The sequence below is a fragment of the Heteronotia binoei genome, chromosome 18 (assembly GCF_032191835.1).
Source record: "Heteronotia binoei isolate CCM8104 ecotype False Entrance Well chromosome 18, APGP_CSIRO_Hbin_v1, whole genome shotgun sequence".
Lineage (NCBI taxonomy): Eukaryota > Metazoa > Chordata > Lepidosauria > Squamata > Gekkonidae > Heteronotia > Heteronotia binoei.
Genome location: NC_083240.1, coordinates 10,038,591 through 10,052,862, shown reverse-complemented (window position 1 = coordinate 10,052,862; position 14,272 = coordinate 10,038,591). Strand labels below are relative to the sequence as shown.

The 14,272-nt window shown below is 51.3% G+C and overlaps 1 protein-coding gene across 3 annotated transcripts in view; it reads left to right on the top strand.

Annotated features, from left to right (window-relative positions):
- The first annotated feature begins 4,231 nt into the window (after positions 1–4,231).
- ACAP3 (ArfGAP with coiled-coil, ankyrin repeat and PH domains 3) overlaps positions 4,232–14,272 on the top strand; it is a 241,085-nt gene continuing 231,044 nt past the window's right edge. For all 3 annotated transcript variants that reach the window (XM_060259262.1, XM_060259261.1, XM_060259263.1), the window contains exon 1: positions 4,232–4,284. In XM_060259262.1, the coding sequence (XP_060115245.1) occupies positions 4,238–4,284 (47 nt within the window). In that variant the 5' untranslated portion in view covers positions 4,232–4,237. The remainder of the gene's footprint in view (positions 4,285–14,272) is intronic.

Here is a 14,272-nt window from a genome sequence, read left to right as displayed (position 1 = left end):
TTATGGCCTTTCAATGTGAGTCGCCCTGAGTCTGCTTCGGCGGGGAGGGCGGGATATAAGTCGAATTAATAAATATTTAAAAAAAAAAACTTTTGACAACTGGCTTTTTTAAAATGCAAAAATAAACCTGGAGCATGCTTGATTCTTATGCATGAAAAAAAAGGGGGTTTCCTTTTTGTGGGTGTAAAAGCGAGGCTTTTCAGAGGAGCCTGCCTGCTGTGTTTCTGTCTGAGCTCCTGTTCTGTGTGGGCTTGAGATTGGAAAGAAAGCGGCTTAAAGCATGCAGAGAAGTCACAGACCACCTCCACTGCGGGCAGGAGTTCTGGGCTGCCTCTGCAGAGATACAACGTGATGGTTTTGTTATTTAGGGGATTCTTCTGGGGCTGCTCCTGGGGTGCTTACCTCCGGCGGCTTACAAAACAACATCATGAAACACAAACGTTAAAACGTCATAAATTAAACTCCCAGCGGTTTAAAAAAAAAAAAGCCAGAGAAAGGGAATCACAGAGCAGCTTAAAATGTATTTCACAAGTTTTCTGACCAAAAAACCCACTGTAAAATGATTTTAAAAGATCACATCCCTTAATTAAATGCCTGGGTAAACAGAAAACTTTTGGCCTGACACTTAAAAGAAAGTAACGCGGGTGTCAGCTAAGCTTGAAGGAAAAAGGCATTCCATAGGTGAGGTGCCACTGCTAAAAAGGCTGTGTCTCTCTTTGTCATCTACTTCACCTCTGAAGGCAGGGGCACAGAGAGCGGGGCACGTGAGGCCGGTTTGAACTGGCAGCAGGGCAGTGCAGGAGGAGGTGGTCCTTCAAGTGCTTCTCCCTTTGGGGAGAAAGGGAGGAGGCAGAGTTACTGAACCAAGCCTCTCTTCCTTCTATTGGCTGAGGCTCCTTCCCACAGCAGAGTTACTGAACCAAGCCTCTCTTCCTTCTATTGGCTGAGGCTCCTTCCCCCCTCCAAGTCCCCAGGGGAAGGAAGGAAAGAGCCAGAGCTTCCTTTGCCCAGTTCCCTGGATCCCATGGGAGAATACAAAGAAAACATCTTCAAGACCAACCAGTGCTAACGTTTTAAGCATGTTTTAAGTTTTTTAAGGAATATACTTGTGTTTGTCTGTGTTCTTTATAAATTGATCTCTCTGCTACCTAATCTCAAATAGGTACACACACGGCCTGGCCAGACATGGCTCGGCCCAGCAGGGGCTCATTTATGTCAGATCCGGCTCTCATAACAAATTAGTTTGACACCCCTGCTCTAAATCTCATCTAACTCCGTCCCCTAGGTTTGCTCTAAAAGGTAAAGGTGCAAACCCTGTGCAAACACCAGTCATTTTTGGGGTGACGTTGCTTTCACAATGTTTTCACGGCAGACTTTTTACGGGGTGGTTTGCCATTGCCTTCCCCAGTCATCTACACTTTCCCCCCAGCAAGCTGGGGACTCATTTGACCGACCTCAGAAGGATGGAAGGCTGAGTCGACCTGGAGCCGGCTACCTGAACCAGCTTCCTCTGGAATCGAACTCAGGTCGTGAGCAGAGGGCTCCGACTGCAGTCCTGCAGCTTTACCACTCCGGCCCCACCCAAAGCACTAACTCCACCTCCTCAGCCTGTTCTAGGCTCACCCAACCCCACTGGAAGTGATTTTCACTTAACTTTGGAAAAGTCCCTGCCTTTCGTCCATTAGGTAACACTATCTAGCATGCCTCCTATCCACCCTTTGGCCCGATGCGTCTAATAAGATTATTCTCTGGCTTCATTCGCCATAAGGGCGGTCTTGCTTTTCTTCTGCTTTCTGCCTTCCAAGGGGCTTGCAGCAAGATTCCACTCAGTGCAGGGGAAGGAACTAATTCGCTGCTGGCTTTTCCATTGGCAAAGGAGACTGGCCCATTTTGTGCATCTCCTCCCCTCCCCCCACCCCCATCGGTGCATCTGGAAACCAGCTTTGCCCCCAACCCTTTTCTCTCGTTCTCACAATATGAGAACTCGTGGACATCCAATGAAATTGTTGAGCGGTCGGGTTAGAACGGATAAAAGGAAGTCCTTCTTCACCCAAAGGGTGGAAGAACGCATGGAATACACTGCCGCAGGAGGTGGCGGCGGCAGCAAGCATAGCCAGCTTCAAGAGGGGATTGGATAAGCATATGGAGCAGAGGTCCATCAGTGGCTGTTAGCCACAGCTTATCATTGGAACTCTCTGTCTGGGGAAGTGATGCTCTGTCTTCTGGGTGCTTGGGGGGAGGGGGCAACAGTGGAAGGGCTTCGAGTGTCCTCGCCCCGCTGATGGACCTCCTGATGGCACTTGGGTTTTTTGGCCAGTGTGACACAGTGGATTGGACTGGATGGGCCACTGGCCTGATCCAACATGGCTTCTCTTATGTTCTTAACCTCACTCATCCAATTCAGTCTGCAACACAGGTCCAGACTCTACAGACCAAGGATTTGTCCAACACATCCGTTTTCTCCCGCCCCGCCATCCTTTTTGTGCTGACCAAGAATTCTGCTGCGTTCCGAAGCTTGCTAGGTTCCATGAGGTGGGCTGCTCCTATCAAGTGAGGCAGCGCATTCCTGTGGCTTTTGAAAGGTTAACTGAGGGCCTGTCATTCAGTCAGACCGACCTCACAGGGTGGTTGTGAGGATCAAAGGGGGTAGACGAAACCCATGTCCTGGGTTCGAGAGATCTTGCGGGGGGGGGGGGGGTGGAACCTGAGGAGAAACCTTAGCAGGGGATAATGCTTTAGAAAGCACTTTATAGATCAGCTATTTTCTCCAAGGGAATGGATCTCTGGAGGTCACGTGTAATTCTGGGAGATATCCTGGCCTCACCTGGATGCTGGGAACCCTAGGTGGGAGGGTGGGAACCCCCCCCCGAAAAGTTAAGAGGATAGACAGACAGACATAGTAGAAAACAGCAAGAGTCTAGTAGCACCATAAAGACTAACAAAGTTTGTGGCAGGGTGAGAGCTTTCGTGGGTCACCGCTCACTTCTTCCGATACAGCTAGAATGCGAGTCCATCTGTCCTTATATCTCGGAAAGCAAAGTGATCTCAGAGGCCAAATAACAATAGCAGGCATGATTGTATTCGGTATGATATGCTGGCTGGAGAGATCCCTCTTGGTAATGAGACAGGAAACCTAGGTCTCGATTGAGTCCCGGGGGCTTCAGTGTCTTGAGCAGGGGTGGCCAAACTGTGGCTCGGGAGTCACCTGTGGCTCTTTCACACACACGTCTTGCGTGGCTCTCAGAGCTTCTACTGCCCCATCAGCTGGCTTGGAGAAGGCATTTCTCTTCGCAAATCACTTCTCCAAGCCAAACCAGCCGGTGGCCTGGAAAATGCATTCAAAGTTGCTTTCTTTCCACCTCTCCCTCCCTCCATTTTCCTTCCGCTCTCAAACATCTGGCATTTATTCTATGCGGCTCTCGCGTTAAGCAAGTTTGGCCACCCCTGTCTTAGAGGGAGTATTGGACATGACCCCTCAAAAGAGGACCTCTAGTAATCCCCCCCCCCCAAAAGGCAGTGCTTTCTTTGTAGCAGGAACTCCTTTGCCTGTTCGGAGCTTCCAGCAGGCCCTGTCCGAACAGCCTTGTAAGGGCTTGGAGGATCGGCTCCATCAGCGGTGCGCGTGGCCCAATCTGCAAAGGGTTGGGGGGCAAAGCTGGTTTCCAAATGCACCAATGGGAAGGGGGGGGAGGGGAGGAGATGCACAAACTGGGCCAGGTCTCCTTTGCCAATGGAAAAGCCAGCAGCGAATGAGTTCCTTCCCCTGCACTGAGTGGAATCTTGCTGCAAGCCCCTTGGAAGGCGGAGAGCAGACGAAAAGCAAGACCAAGCGCTTCCCAAATCCCCTCCTCCTCCCGTCAGTCCGGGTCCTGGGTGCGAGAGCGGCGCGCGGGGCGTCGTCGCCAGCTGGGCCCCGCCCGGCGGCGGCGCGGCGCAGGGGCGGGGTTTGGAATTTGCCGACGCTCCCTGCCGCCGCCGCCGCCCGCCCGCCCGCCTTGACAGCTGGGGCGCGCTCCTCCGCCCCACTCCCTGCCAGCCCTGCCAGCCGCCGCCGCCGAGGGAAGGAGGGAGCCGCGCCGTGCATGCGGCCCGGAGGAGAGCGGGGTGGCGCGCGGGGGCTGCGCTGCGCCGGCACCAGGGGCGTGAAGGCGGGCCGGGCGATGCGGCGCCTCCCTCGCCGCCTCCTCCTCCTCCTCCTCCGGGGACTCTGAAACCTGCCTGGCCGCCGGCCGCCAAGATGACGGTGGAATTCGAGGAGTGCATCAAGGATTCGCCCCGGTTCCGGTAAGAGGAGACCCCCCGCCCCTCCCCCAACGCTGCGAGCCCGGCGGGGGCCGCGACCCCCAGCCCCGCAGCCGGCCCCGAGGCTCCGGAGCGCACGCTTTGCAAAGGGGCGGCTGCAGCAAGGCTGGCGCGCGAGCAAGACAGGAGCGTGCCCGCTTCCACAAGCCTGGCTTGCATCGCTTAGCATTAGTAGGATTGGTAGTAGTAGTATTCTTATTACTAGTATTATTTGTATTGGTATTACTAGTATTCTTATTAGTAGTATTATTTGCATTGGTATTAGTAGTATTATTTGTATTGGTATTACTAGTATTATTTGTATTGGTATTACTAGTATTCTTATTAGTATTATTTGCATTGGTATTAGTAGTATTATTTGCATTGGTATTACTAGTATTATTTGTATTGGTATTACTAGTATTCTTATTAGTAGTATTATTTGCATTGGTATTAGTAGTATTATTTGTATTGGTATTACTAGTATTATTTGTATTGGTATTACTAGTATTCTTATTAGTATTATTTGCATTGGTATTAGTAGTATTATTTGCATTGGTATTACTAGTATTATTTGTATTGGTATTACTAGTATTCTTATTAGTAGTATTATTTGCATTGGTATTACTAGTATTATTTGTATTGGTATTACTAGTATTCTTAGTAGTAGTATTGTTTGTATTGGTATTAGTAGTATTATTTGTATTAGTATCATTAGTATTATTAGTAGTAGTATTGTTTGTATTGGTATTATTAGTATTATTATTTTATTATCATTATCATTATTATTATTATTACCAAGGGCAAGAGCGCGGCGGGGGGGGGCGGAATGCTCCTTCCAAAGGCAGGTGTGGGGAGCTGGGGGGCTGGTGGGGAGAGGCAGGGCAGGGCCCAGCCGGATCCATTCCTCGCCGGGCTCCCGGCGGCAAGCTTTTTTGCTGCTGCTGCTGCTGCTTTTTTTGGGGGGGGGCAAGCTGGAGGAAGGAGTCCATCGCGCCGTGGCTGCTCGAGCCCATCTCCAAAGGTGGCTCCGGCTCTCTGCGCGCTTCACAAAGGGACGGCCGGGGGACTGGGCTGGAAGAGGGGAGGGGAGGGGAGGGGGGAAGAGATGCGCCCGGGCTGGGAAGCTGGGGAAGAGGCGGAAGGCTTGGAGGGGAGGGGAGAGAGAGAGAGAGGCGTGCGCGCTTAGGTGCCTGTTCGAGAACCGGCGCCGCGGCGTCTTGTTGGAACTCTCTCTTTGGGGCAGGGATGCTCTAGATTCTTGGTGCTTGGGGGGGGGGGCAACGGGGGGAGGGCTTCTGGTGTCCTGGCCCCGCGGATGAACCTCCGGATGGCCCCTGGGTATTTTTGGCCACTGTGCGACACAAGAGTGTGGGACTGGATGGGCCGCTGGCGTGATCCAGCATGGATTCTCTGATGTTCTTATGTCTGGGGCAGCGATGCTCTGTGTTCTTGGCGCTTGGGAGGGGCAACAGTGGGAGGGCTTCTGGTGTCCTGGCCCCACTGATGGACCTCTTGAGGGCACCTGGATTTTTTGGGACACTGTGCGGCACGGAGTGTGGGACTGGATGGGCCACTGGCCTGATCCAACATGGCTTCTCTGGTGTTCTTATGTCTGGGGCGGGGATGCTCTGTCTTCTTGGTGCTTGGGAGGGCGGGAGCGGGAGGGGGGAGGCTTCTAGTGTCCTGGCCCCACAGATGGACCTCCTGATGGCGTCTGGGTTTTTGTGGCCACTGTGCGGCACAGAGGGTGGGACTGGATGGGCCACTGGCCTGATCCAACATGGCTTCTCTGATGTTCTTCATCGGGGGCCAAGTCCCAGCCGGAGGAACAGCGGCCAGGAAGAAAAGCGAGAGAATCTCTCCATCCTTTGCCTAGGCTGGATTCTCTATTTCCAAGGGAGTTGGGGGCGGGGAGGGGGGAGAGGAGAGGAAGGGAGGGATCTTGGAAGCAGCCAGTGCGCTGTGCGTTACGCAGGGCTCTCTGGAGAGGTGGTGGCGGCGGCAAGGCGCCTGAGCTGGGGTTGGGGGGGGGGCTCAGCCTCATGAGATCTGGCGGCTTAGGTGGAGGCTTTGGAAAGGTTTCCGCCCTCTGTGAAGAGGAGAGGGGAGCCCCTTCCAGCTGCATTGGGGGGGGGGGGGCTCCGGCTGGGTTTGCTTGCAAGAAGGGAAGGGGGGGGGGCGTCTGAGCGGGCTTTTGTCTCGCCGTCTAGTCGCCCAGACCCGACGCCTGGCGATGCACAAAGGGTAGAAAAAGGCACCGGCGCGCGTCCTAGCCCTCTCCGGAGGTGGGGGGGGCGTGTCTCAGCTGCTTGGAGACGGAACCGGGGGGAGGTGGGTGGCGTCCCAAAGCCTCTGGAGGGCTCCTTTCCATCGTGGGCGTGGAGAGAGAGGGAGGCCCGGAGGAGCAGGTTGGAGAGAGGAGGAAGGAAGGCAAGGAGGGCTGAGGGTTCCTGTGCCAAGCTCCCCCCTCAATGGCTGGAGAGCAGAGAGAGAGAGAGAGAGAGAGAAGTGCGCCAGGGGTCTTTTCTCCCCCTTTTGACACATCCAAGGTCATCCGTGGCGGTGCGCCGGTGGATGTCAGGGGCAGAAATAGACCGCAGATTGGATGGCTATAACTGTATGGCTATAAATGATGCCTCCGAAGAGGAAAGGGGGGGGGAGGCAGCCAGGCCTCCCCCCTGATTTACTGGAAGCCTGCAGTTGCTCCCGTGTGTCTCTCCATTACCTAAATTAGATGGAGAGAGGGAGCAGGGAGGGAGGGTGGCAGAAGTACATGCTGGGATCTGTGTGCATTTTTGATGGTATCAGAGCCGGCGATGGATGGGTGTGTGCGCACCCCAAAGTCGGGTCAAGGCCTTGGTTCGGTGGCGGAGCGCCTGCCTCCGGTGCGAAAGGTGCCGGGATCAAGTATTTCAGCCGCTGGGAAAGGCTTTTCTCCAACCCTGTACTAATTAACAACAGCCTTATAGGGTAGGTCAGTAGGATCCCATGCCGGTAGGGATGACTCGGGAGAGGGCTTGACTCCCCGTTCAGAGAGAAGGGTTTGTCTCCAGCCCAGCTCCTCGACCGATGTGCTGGGAATGAAGGTCTTACACCCGAGTAAGTAGGTTCAGGCGGGTTGCTGTGCTGGTCTGAAGCAGAGGTGGCCAAACTTGCGTAACGTAAGAGCAACATAGAATAAAGATCAGATTGAGAGCCGTAATGTAAGATGTTTGAGGGAGGGAGGGAGGGAAGGAAGGAAGGAAGGAAGGAAGGAAGGAAGGAAGGAAGGAAGGAAGGAAGGAAGGAAGGAAGGAAGGAAGGAAGGAAGGAAGGAAAATGGGAGGGGGGAAGGAGAGGTGGAAAGAAAGCAACTTAAATTTTAAATGCATTCCCCAAGCTTCCTGAGAGCCAGTTTGGTGTAGTGGTTAAGTGTGCAGACTCTTATCTGGGAGAACCGGGTTTGATTCCCCACTCCTCCGCTTGCACCTGCTGGCATGGCCCTGGGTCAGCCAGAGCTCTGGCAGAGGTTGTCCTTGAAAGGGCAGCTGCTGTGAGAGCCCTCTCAGCCCCACCCACCTCACAGGGTGTCTGTTGTGGGGGAGGAAGGTAAAGGAGATTGTGAGCCGCTCTGAGACTCTTCGGAGTGGAGGGCGGGATATAAATCCAATATCTTCATCTACCTCACAGGGTGTCTGTTGTGGGGGAGGAAGGGAAAGGAGATTGTGAGCCTCTCTGAGACTCTTTGGAGTGGAGGGCGGGATATAAATCCAATATTTTCATCTACCTCACAGGGTGTCTGTTGTGGGGGAGGAAGGTAAAGGAGATTGTGAGCCGCTCTGAGACTCTTTGGAGTAGAGGGCGGGATAGAAATCAAATATCATCTTCTTCATCATCTTCTTCCAGTTGGCTTGGCTTGGAGGAGCGTTTTAAAGAGACCAATGCCTTCTCCAAGCTGGCCAGTGGGGTGATGGGGGCTTCAAGAGCCACGCAGTATGTGTGAAAGAGTCACAGTTCGGCCACCCCTGAAGCAACAGAACGAAATTTGAGGCCAGCGCCACCTTTAAGACCAACAAAGTTTTATTCATGGTACGAGCTTTCATGTGCATGCGCACTTCCTCAGATACATTGCAATGGAAGTTACCAGTCCGTACATGTAGGTAGAGGGTGTGCAGCCAGTTTGTATGCAGCATGATAAAGGTGCTTAATAGATGCAAGGAGCAAACTGGAACAACAAGCTTAGTTCATATGGTTGCCATTTGTTTGGATACCCTGGGTCTCCGTTAATTACTCGGAGCCTTCCACCATTAAGAAGGGTACATTAACACATCAGTCTCCAATTCTGATGTATTTATTTGCTTCACTATGCCCCCCTCCCCCCCGAATTAAATCCAAACAAATGGTGACCATATATACTAAGCTTGTTTTTCCTATTTGGCCCTTGCTCTGTTAAACATCTTCATTATGTTGTGCTAATTTGCCACTCACCCTCTGCCTATATGTATGGACTGGCAACGTCTGTTTCACCGTATCTGAAGAAGTGAGAAAGCTTGAACAAAACTTGGTTGGTCTTAAAGGCACCACTGGACTTTTTGTTTCCTACTAAGTGGATGTAGGACTGCAGTCAATGTGAGCCCATGGCAGGATTAGAACCGACAGCTTCTCGGTTTGCTATTCCTTTATTTGTCGCCGTGCTGAATTATAGCATCAAGTGGTTTTCTTCCTGTGGTCGAGTTTAATATCTTCTAGGAACCATCTAAAACCATCTAAAAGGACATGCGTCTCACCTGGATGAGGGACGAGGCCTGTTGAACTGTGAGCCATGGGGTATAAAAGTGGAGTGAATGACAAAGTCACGTCACACTGATTCCGCTGTGGAGCGCAGACGGTGGGTGCCGTTGCTGTCCTGGGTTCGAAAGCTTAAAATGCAGGGTGATCCGAGGCTGCTATCAGGGTTTTTTTTTGTAGCAGGAACTCCTTTGTATATTAGGCCACACACCCCTGATGTAGCCAATCCTCCAAGAGCTTACAGTAGGCCCTGTACTAAAAGCACTGTAAGCTCTTAGAGGATTGGCTACAGCAGGGGTGTGTGGCCTAATAGGCAAAGGAGTTCCTGCTACAAAAAAAGCCCTGGATAATTTTCACAATAACATTAAACTTGGGAGGCTGGTCCTGTGGATTTGTCGCAGGGTGTCAGTGTTGTTTGGTGAGGGCAAATTTGTAGTAACTAGCGAAGGGATTGTTTTGAGGCTGTTTTGTCTCCGGGGTGTTACTGTAGCCTCATACCCAGCTGTCCAAGATACATGACTTCTGAACATGGAGGTTCTGTTTGGCCATCAAAACTAGTAATCGTTGGAGGCCTTCACCGCACATATGCCTGGTCTCTTCTTAAAGCCATCCAAGCTGACAACCGTTGCGACATCCCATGATACTGGATTCCATTGCTTAATTGTACATTGTGGTAACATGCAAAGTGATTTTAATCGGAGTTACAGCAAACGGTTAACATTCATCAGCTGAAGTTGCAATCTGATGCATGCTTACTTAATTCTGTGAACCAGACAGTCGGTTTGCGTCGTTGGTACCTTGTCCTCGTCATTCATTGTTTTGACTAGAGGACAGAAACAATGGGAGGTGAAAGATGGAAGGTTTATGTTGGGGCAAATTTCAATTTAATGGAAGAAAGGACATTGCAGAGACGACTCAGTTAAACACTAAGTTTTGCTTTCAGGTCTATTTATGGATACTGTAGATCCAGGGTGGCCAAACTGTGACTCAGAAGCCACATGTAGCTCTTACAGCACATATTGTGTGGCTCTTGAAGCCCCCACCACTCTGGCGGCCAGCTTGGAGAAGGCATTTGCCTCTTTAAATGACTTTGTCAAGCCAGCCACCAGCTTGGAGAATGCATTTAATGTTGCTTTCTTTCCACCTCTCCCTCCTCATCCCCATCTTCCTTCCTTGCAGCTCTCAAACGTCTGACATTCACGTCTTGCAGCTCTCAAACATCTGACGTTTATTCTATGTGACTCTTACTTTAAGCAAGTTTGGCCCCAGCCTGCTGTAGACAAATCAGTGGGTTCCAGATCAAATTAAGCCTGAATTCTCCCTAGAAATTAAAACGATTAACCTGAGGCTGACGTAGTTCGGTCACATTATGAGAAGACAAGGGTCACTGCGAAAGACAATATTGCTGGGAAAAGTTGAAGGGGGCAGGAAAAAGAGGACGACCCAATACGAGACAGGTTGACTCAACGGTGGAAATAGATCGAGACGGGGAATAGCTGATAGGGTACTTAACACACATGTAATAAGGGGATGCTGGATTGACAGAATACATTCTGGTTTGTAATGAAACAAAAACCAGAAGCATTCAGCGGGTTGTTTTCTCAGGATGCTAATGCAGATCTTTGGTAGAATGTGCCATGGAGGGGTATATGCTCCAGGGTTTGCCTCCTAACATATGCAAAGTGCTGAAACCCAGTTAGCATCTGATGAGGTAGCTTGGAGTTCTCAGACACTGATGCTGGGGAAAAAAATGCGACTTGTCTTTCAAAATGCCAGAAGAACACTCGTTATAGCTCAATGAGGTCTTGGATCTGGACTGTGTGCTGTTTTTAAAAGTTTTATTATTTCTTTACATCAGGGCTTTTTTTTTTTGTAACAGGGACTCCTTTACATATTAGGCCACGCCCCCTGATGTAGCCAATCCTCCTGGAGCTTACAGTAAGCCCTGCACGAAGAGCCTTGTAAGCTTCTGGAGGATTGGCTCCATCAGGGGTGTGTGGCCTAATACGCAGAGGAGTTCCTGCTACAAAAAAAGCCCCAATTCACGTTATTCCTAGTCCGCCTTTCGCCGGGACGCAAGACGGATTACGCAGATCGAATCAGTGCAGTCGGCAAGACGGAATATTCCTTAAACAAGGACATAGGATTTGGGCTGGTGTTTGGATCGGAACCAGAAGTTTAAAAAACAGAACTGAAGCAAAGCGTACGTTTTAACATAAAATTGGAAGCGATGCAAAAGTTACGTAGGAGGATCCCGGTTTCAGCAAGCTAAAGACAGTAGTCTAGACCACGGTCCCTAATAATTTATCCAAGTAACTGGGCAATTCATTTTTTTTGTGCGCAGTGGGGTCTTATGTGCCTGCTTAGAAAAGCCCGCACAAATAATGCAGTGTTGTATCGTTTGCATAGCCTCCCCCACTTCCTGAGGTAGGCCGTTCCGCAGGGTGTGGACAGGTGCATCGGCGGGTGCTAGCCCTGAGTACTTAGAATCGAGCCTCCATATTCAAAGGCAGTCTATCTTCGAATGGCAACATTCTAAGCAGCCCGCCGGCGCGGCACGGATCGGAGCCCCTTTAAAACCCGACGGCTTTGAGCTGTAAAAGTCTTTCTCGGTGCATAAACCTTAGGAATTGGGTAAGAATGACGTCAGGTCCAACTCTTCCCCCACTGGTGCTAATCTTTCTCCTTTGAAGAGCTGTCTACGTTAACCTCACAGGCGATTGATGCTTGGTTCACCGCTGTCACAGCACCGGGAAATGCTTTTGTGGCATCCTGCCTGAACAGTGACTTCACTGGCCAGATGTCTCGCTTCTCGAGGGTGTGAACCTTTGTAGAGTGACGTCAAGGTGGCTCGTATAGGTTTATTTGTTGACTTAGAGGTCGAGAGTGAGTACGGGCTGGGTGCCAAGCTCTTTTGCTTGACAGAAGATATCCTGTGTCCATAGAGATATGAAACCTGACATCTCTCGATGCTAAGGGGCTTTTGATAATCGTGCCCTATTGAGTTTTTTGGTGGTAGACAGGGCCTCTCAGGTTGGAGAGAACATCCAGCGGTCCTTCTCATCCGGCATCCCGCTTCCAAAAGTGGCCAGCTGGAAGTTCCACATTCAGAGGCACTAAACCTCTGAATCTCAGAGCCAGGAGGCAACTCCAGGGGAAGGCCTCGGCCTCTATGTCCTATTGCTGGGCCTCCAGAGGAGCTGGTTGGCCACTGTGTGAGACAGGATGCTGGACTGGATGGACCACTGGCCTGATCCAGCAGGGCTCTTCTGATGTTCTTATGAAGGCCTCGGCCTCTCTGCCTTGTTGTTGGCCCTCCAGAGGAACTTGTTGGTGACTGTGTTAGACAGGATGCTGGGCTAGATGGACCCTCACTGGTCTGATCCAGCAGGATCTTCTTGTGTTCTTATGAAGGCCTCAGCCTCTACGCCCTGTTGTTGGCCCTTCAGAGGAACTGGTTGGCCACTGTATGAATCAGGATGCTGGACTAGGTGGACCTTCACTGGTCTGATCCAGCAGGACTTTTCTCGTGTTCTTATGAAGGCCTCGGCCTCTATGCCCTGTTGTTGGACCTCCAGAGGAACTGGTTGGCCACTATGTGAATCAGGATGCTGGACTAGGTGGACCTTCACTGGTCTGATCCAGCAGGACTTTTCTCATGTTCTTATGAAGGCCTCGGCCTCTATGCCCTGTTGTTGGAACTCCAGAGGAACTGGTTGGCCACTGTATGAATCAGGATGCTGGACTAGGTGGACCACTGGGCTGATCCAGCAGGGCTCTTCTGATGTTCTTATGAAGGCCTCGGCCTCTCTGCCCTGTTGTTGGCCCTTCAGAGGAACTTGTTGGTGACTGTGTTAGACAGGATGTTGGACTAGATGGACCACTGGTCTGATCCAGCAGGACTTTTCTCGTGTTCTTATGAAGGCCTTCGCCTCTGTGCCCTGTTGTTGGACCTCCAGAAGAACTGGTTGGCCACTGTGTGAATCAGGAAGCTGGACTAGATGGACCATCAGTTTGATCCAGCTTGGCTCTTCTGATGTCCTTATGATGGCCTCAGCCTCTCTGCCCTCTTGTTGGTCCTCCAGAGGAACTGGTTGGCCACTATGTGAATCAGGATGCTGGACCAGGTGGACCACTGATGTTCTTATGAAGGCCTCTCTGTCCTGTTGTTGGTCCTCCAGAGGAACTGGTTGGCCACTGTATGAGACAGAATGCTGGACTAAATGGACCCTCACTGGTCTGATCCAGCAGGGCTCTTATAGATGCCTGCCAGTGGGACTCAGAAGTCAAATGCTCTCCCTGTTTCTGCCCTTCCCGTTGCAACTGTTATTCTGAAGGCCACTGCCTCTGAACATGGAGGTTCTGTTTAGGCATTTGCAAATTGTGCTGCATTGTGGCCATGCAGAGGAAATGGAAAAAGCGCTCCGCGCTTGCTCTGGGGCACTCTGTCACTGACGATGACGCCACACAGCCTCAGGTCTTGGAAACACATTCGGGGTTAAGTCCCTGGCTGAACTGGGGCTGGGAGGAGAACGCTTCGCTGCTCTGTGGATGCCCAGCATGTTTTGCAGGATGAAACACCCTGTAATAACTTTTGCAATAAAAGAAGACACTCATCTCCTCATGCTGTGTCAGCAGTTCAGGCCCGGATTGCATCCTGGCACACCTGTGTCGTGGTTTAATGTTTGGCCCCCAGAAAACAAAACAGCTGGGATTTCCCCCTTTCCCTTTTTTTACCTTTAAGACGGGTGCAGTGACATACAGCAGTGGTTCCCCAGATGTATGTCAAGAGCAATTATTTATTGTATCATAAAGCCTTCTGTAAGCTCAAAATCACCTTCATTGGGAGGCTGCTCGCAGCATCTCTGCATGATTAACCACTATGGCCTTCTCCTTCCAGAGAGCCAGTTTGGTGTAGTGGTTAAGTGTGCGGACTCTTATCTGGGAGAGCCGGGTTTGATTCCCCACTCCTCCACTTGCAGCTGCTGGAATGGTCTCGGGTCAGCCATAGCTCTCACAGGAGTTGTCCTTGAAAGGGCAGCTTCTGGGAGAGCCCTCTCAGCCCCACCTACCTCACAGGGTGTTTGTTGTGGGGGGAGAAGTTATAGGAGATTGTGAGCCACTGTGAGACTCTGAGATTCGGAGTGGGGGATGGGATATAAATCCAATTATTTCTTTTTCTTCCTCTTCTTCGTCTTCCTCCTCTTCCTCTGCTAAAGTG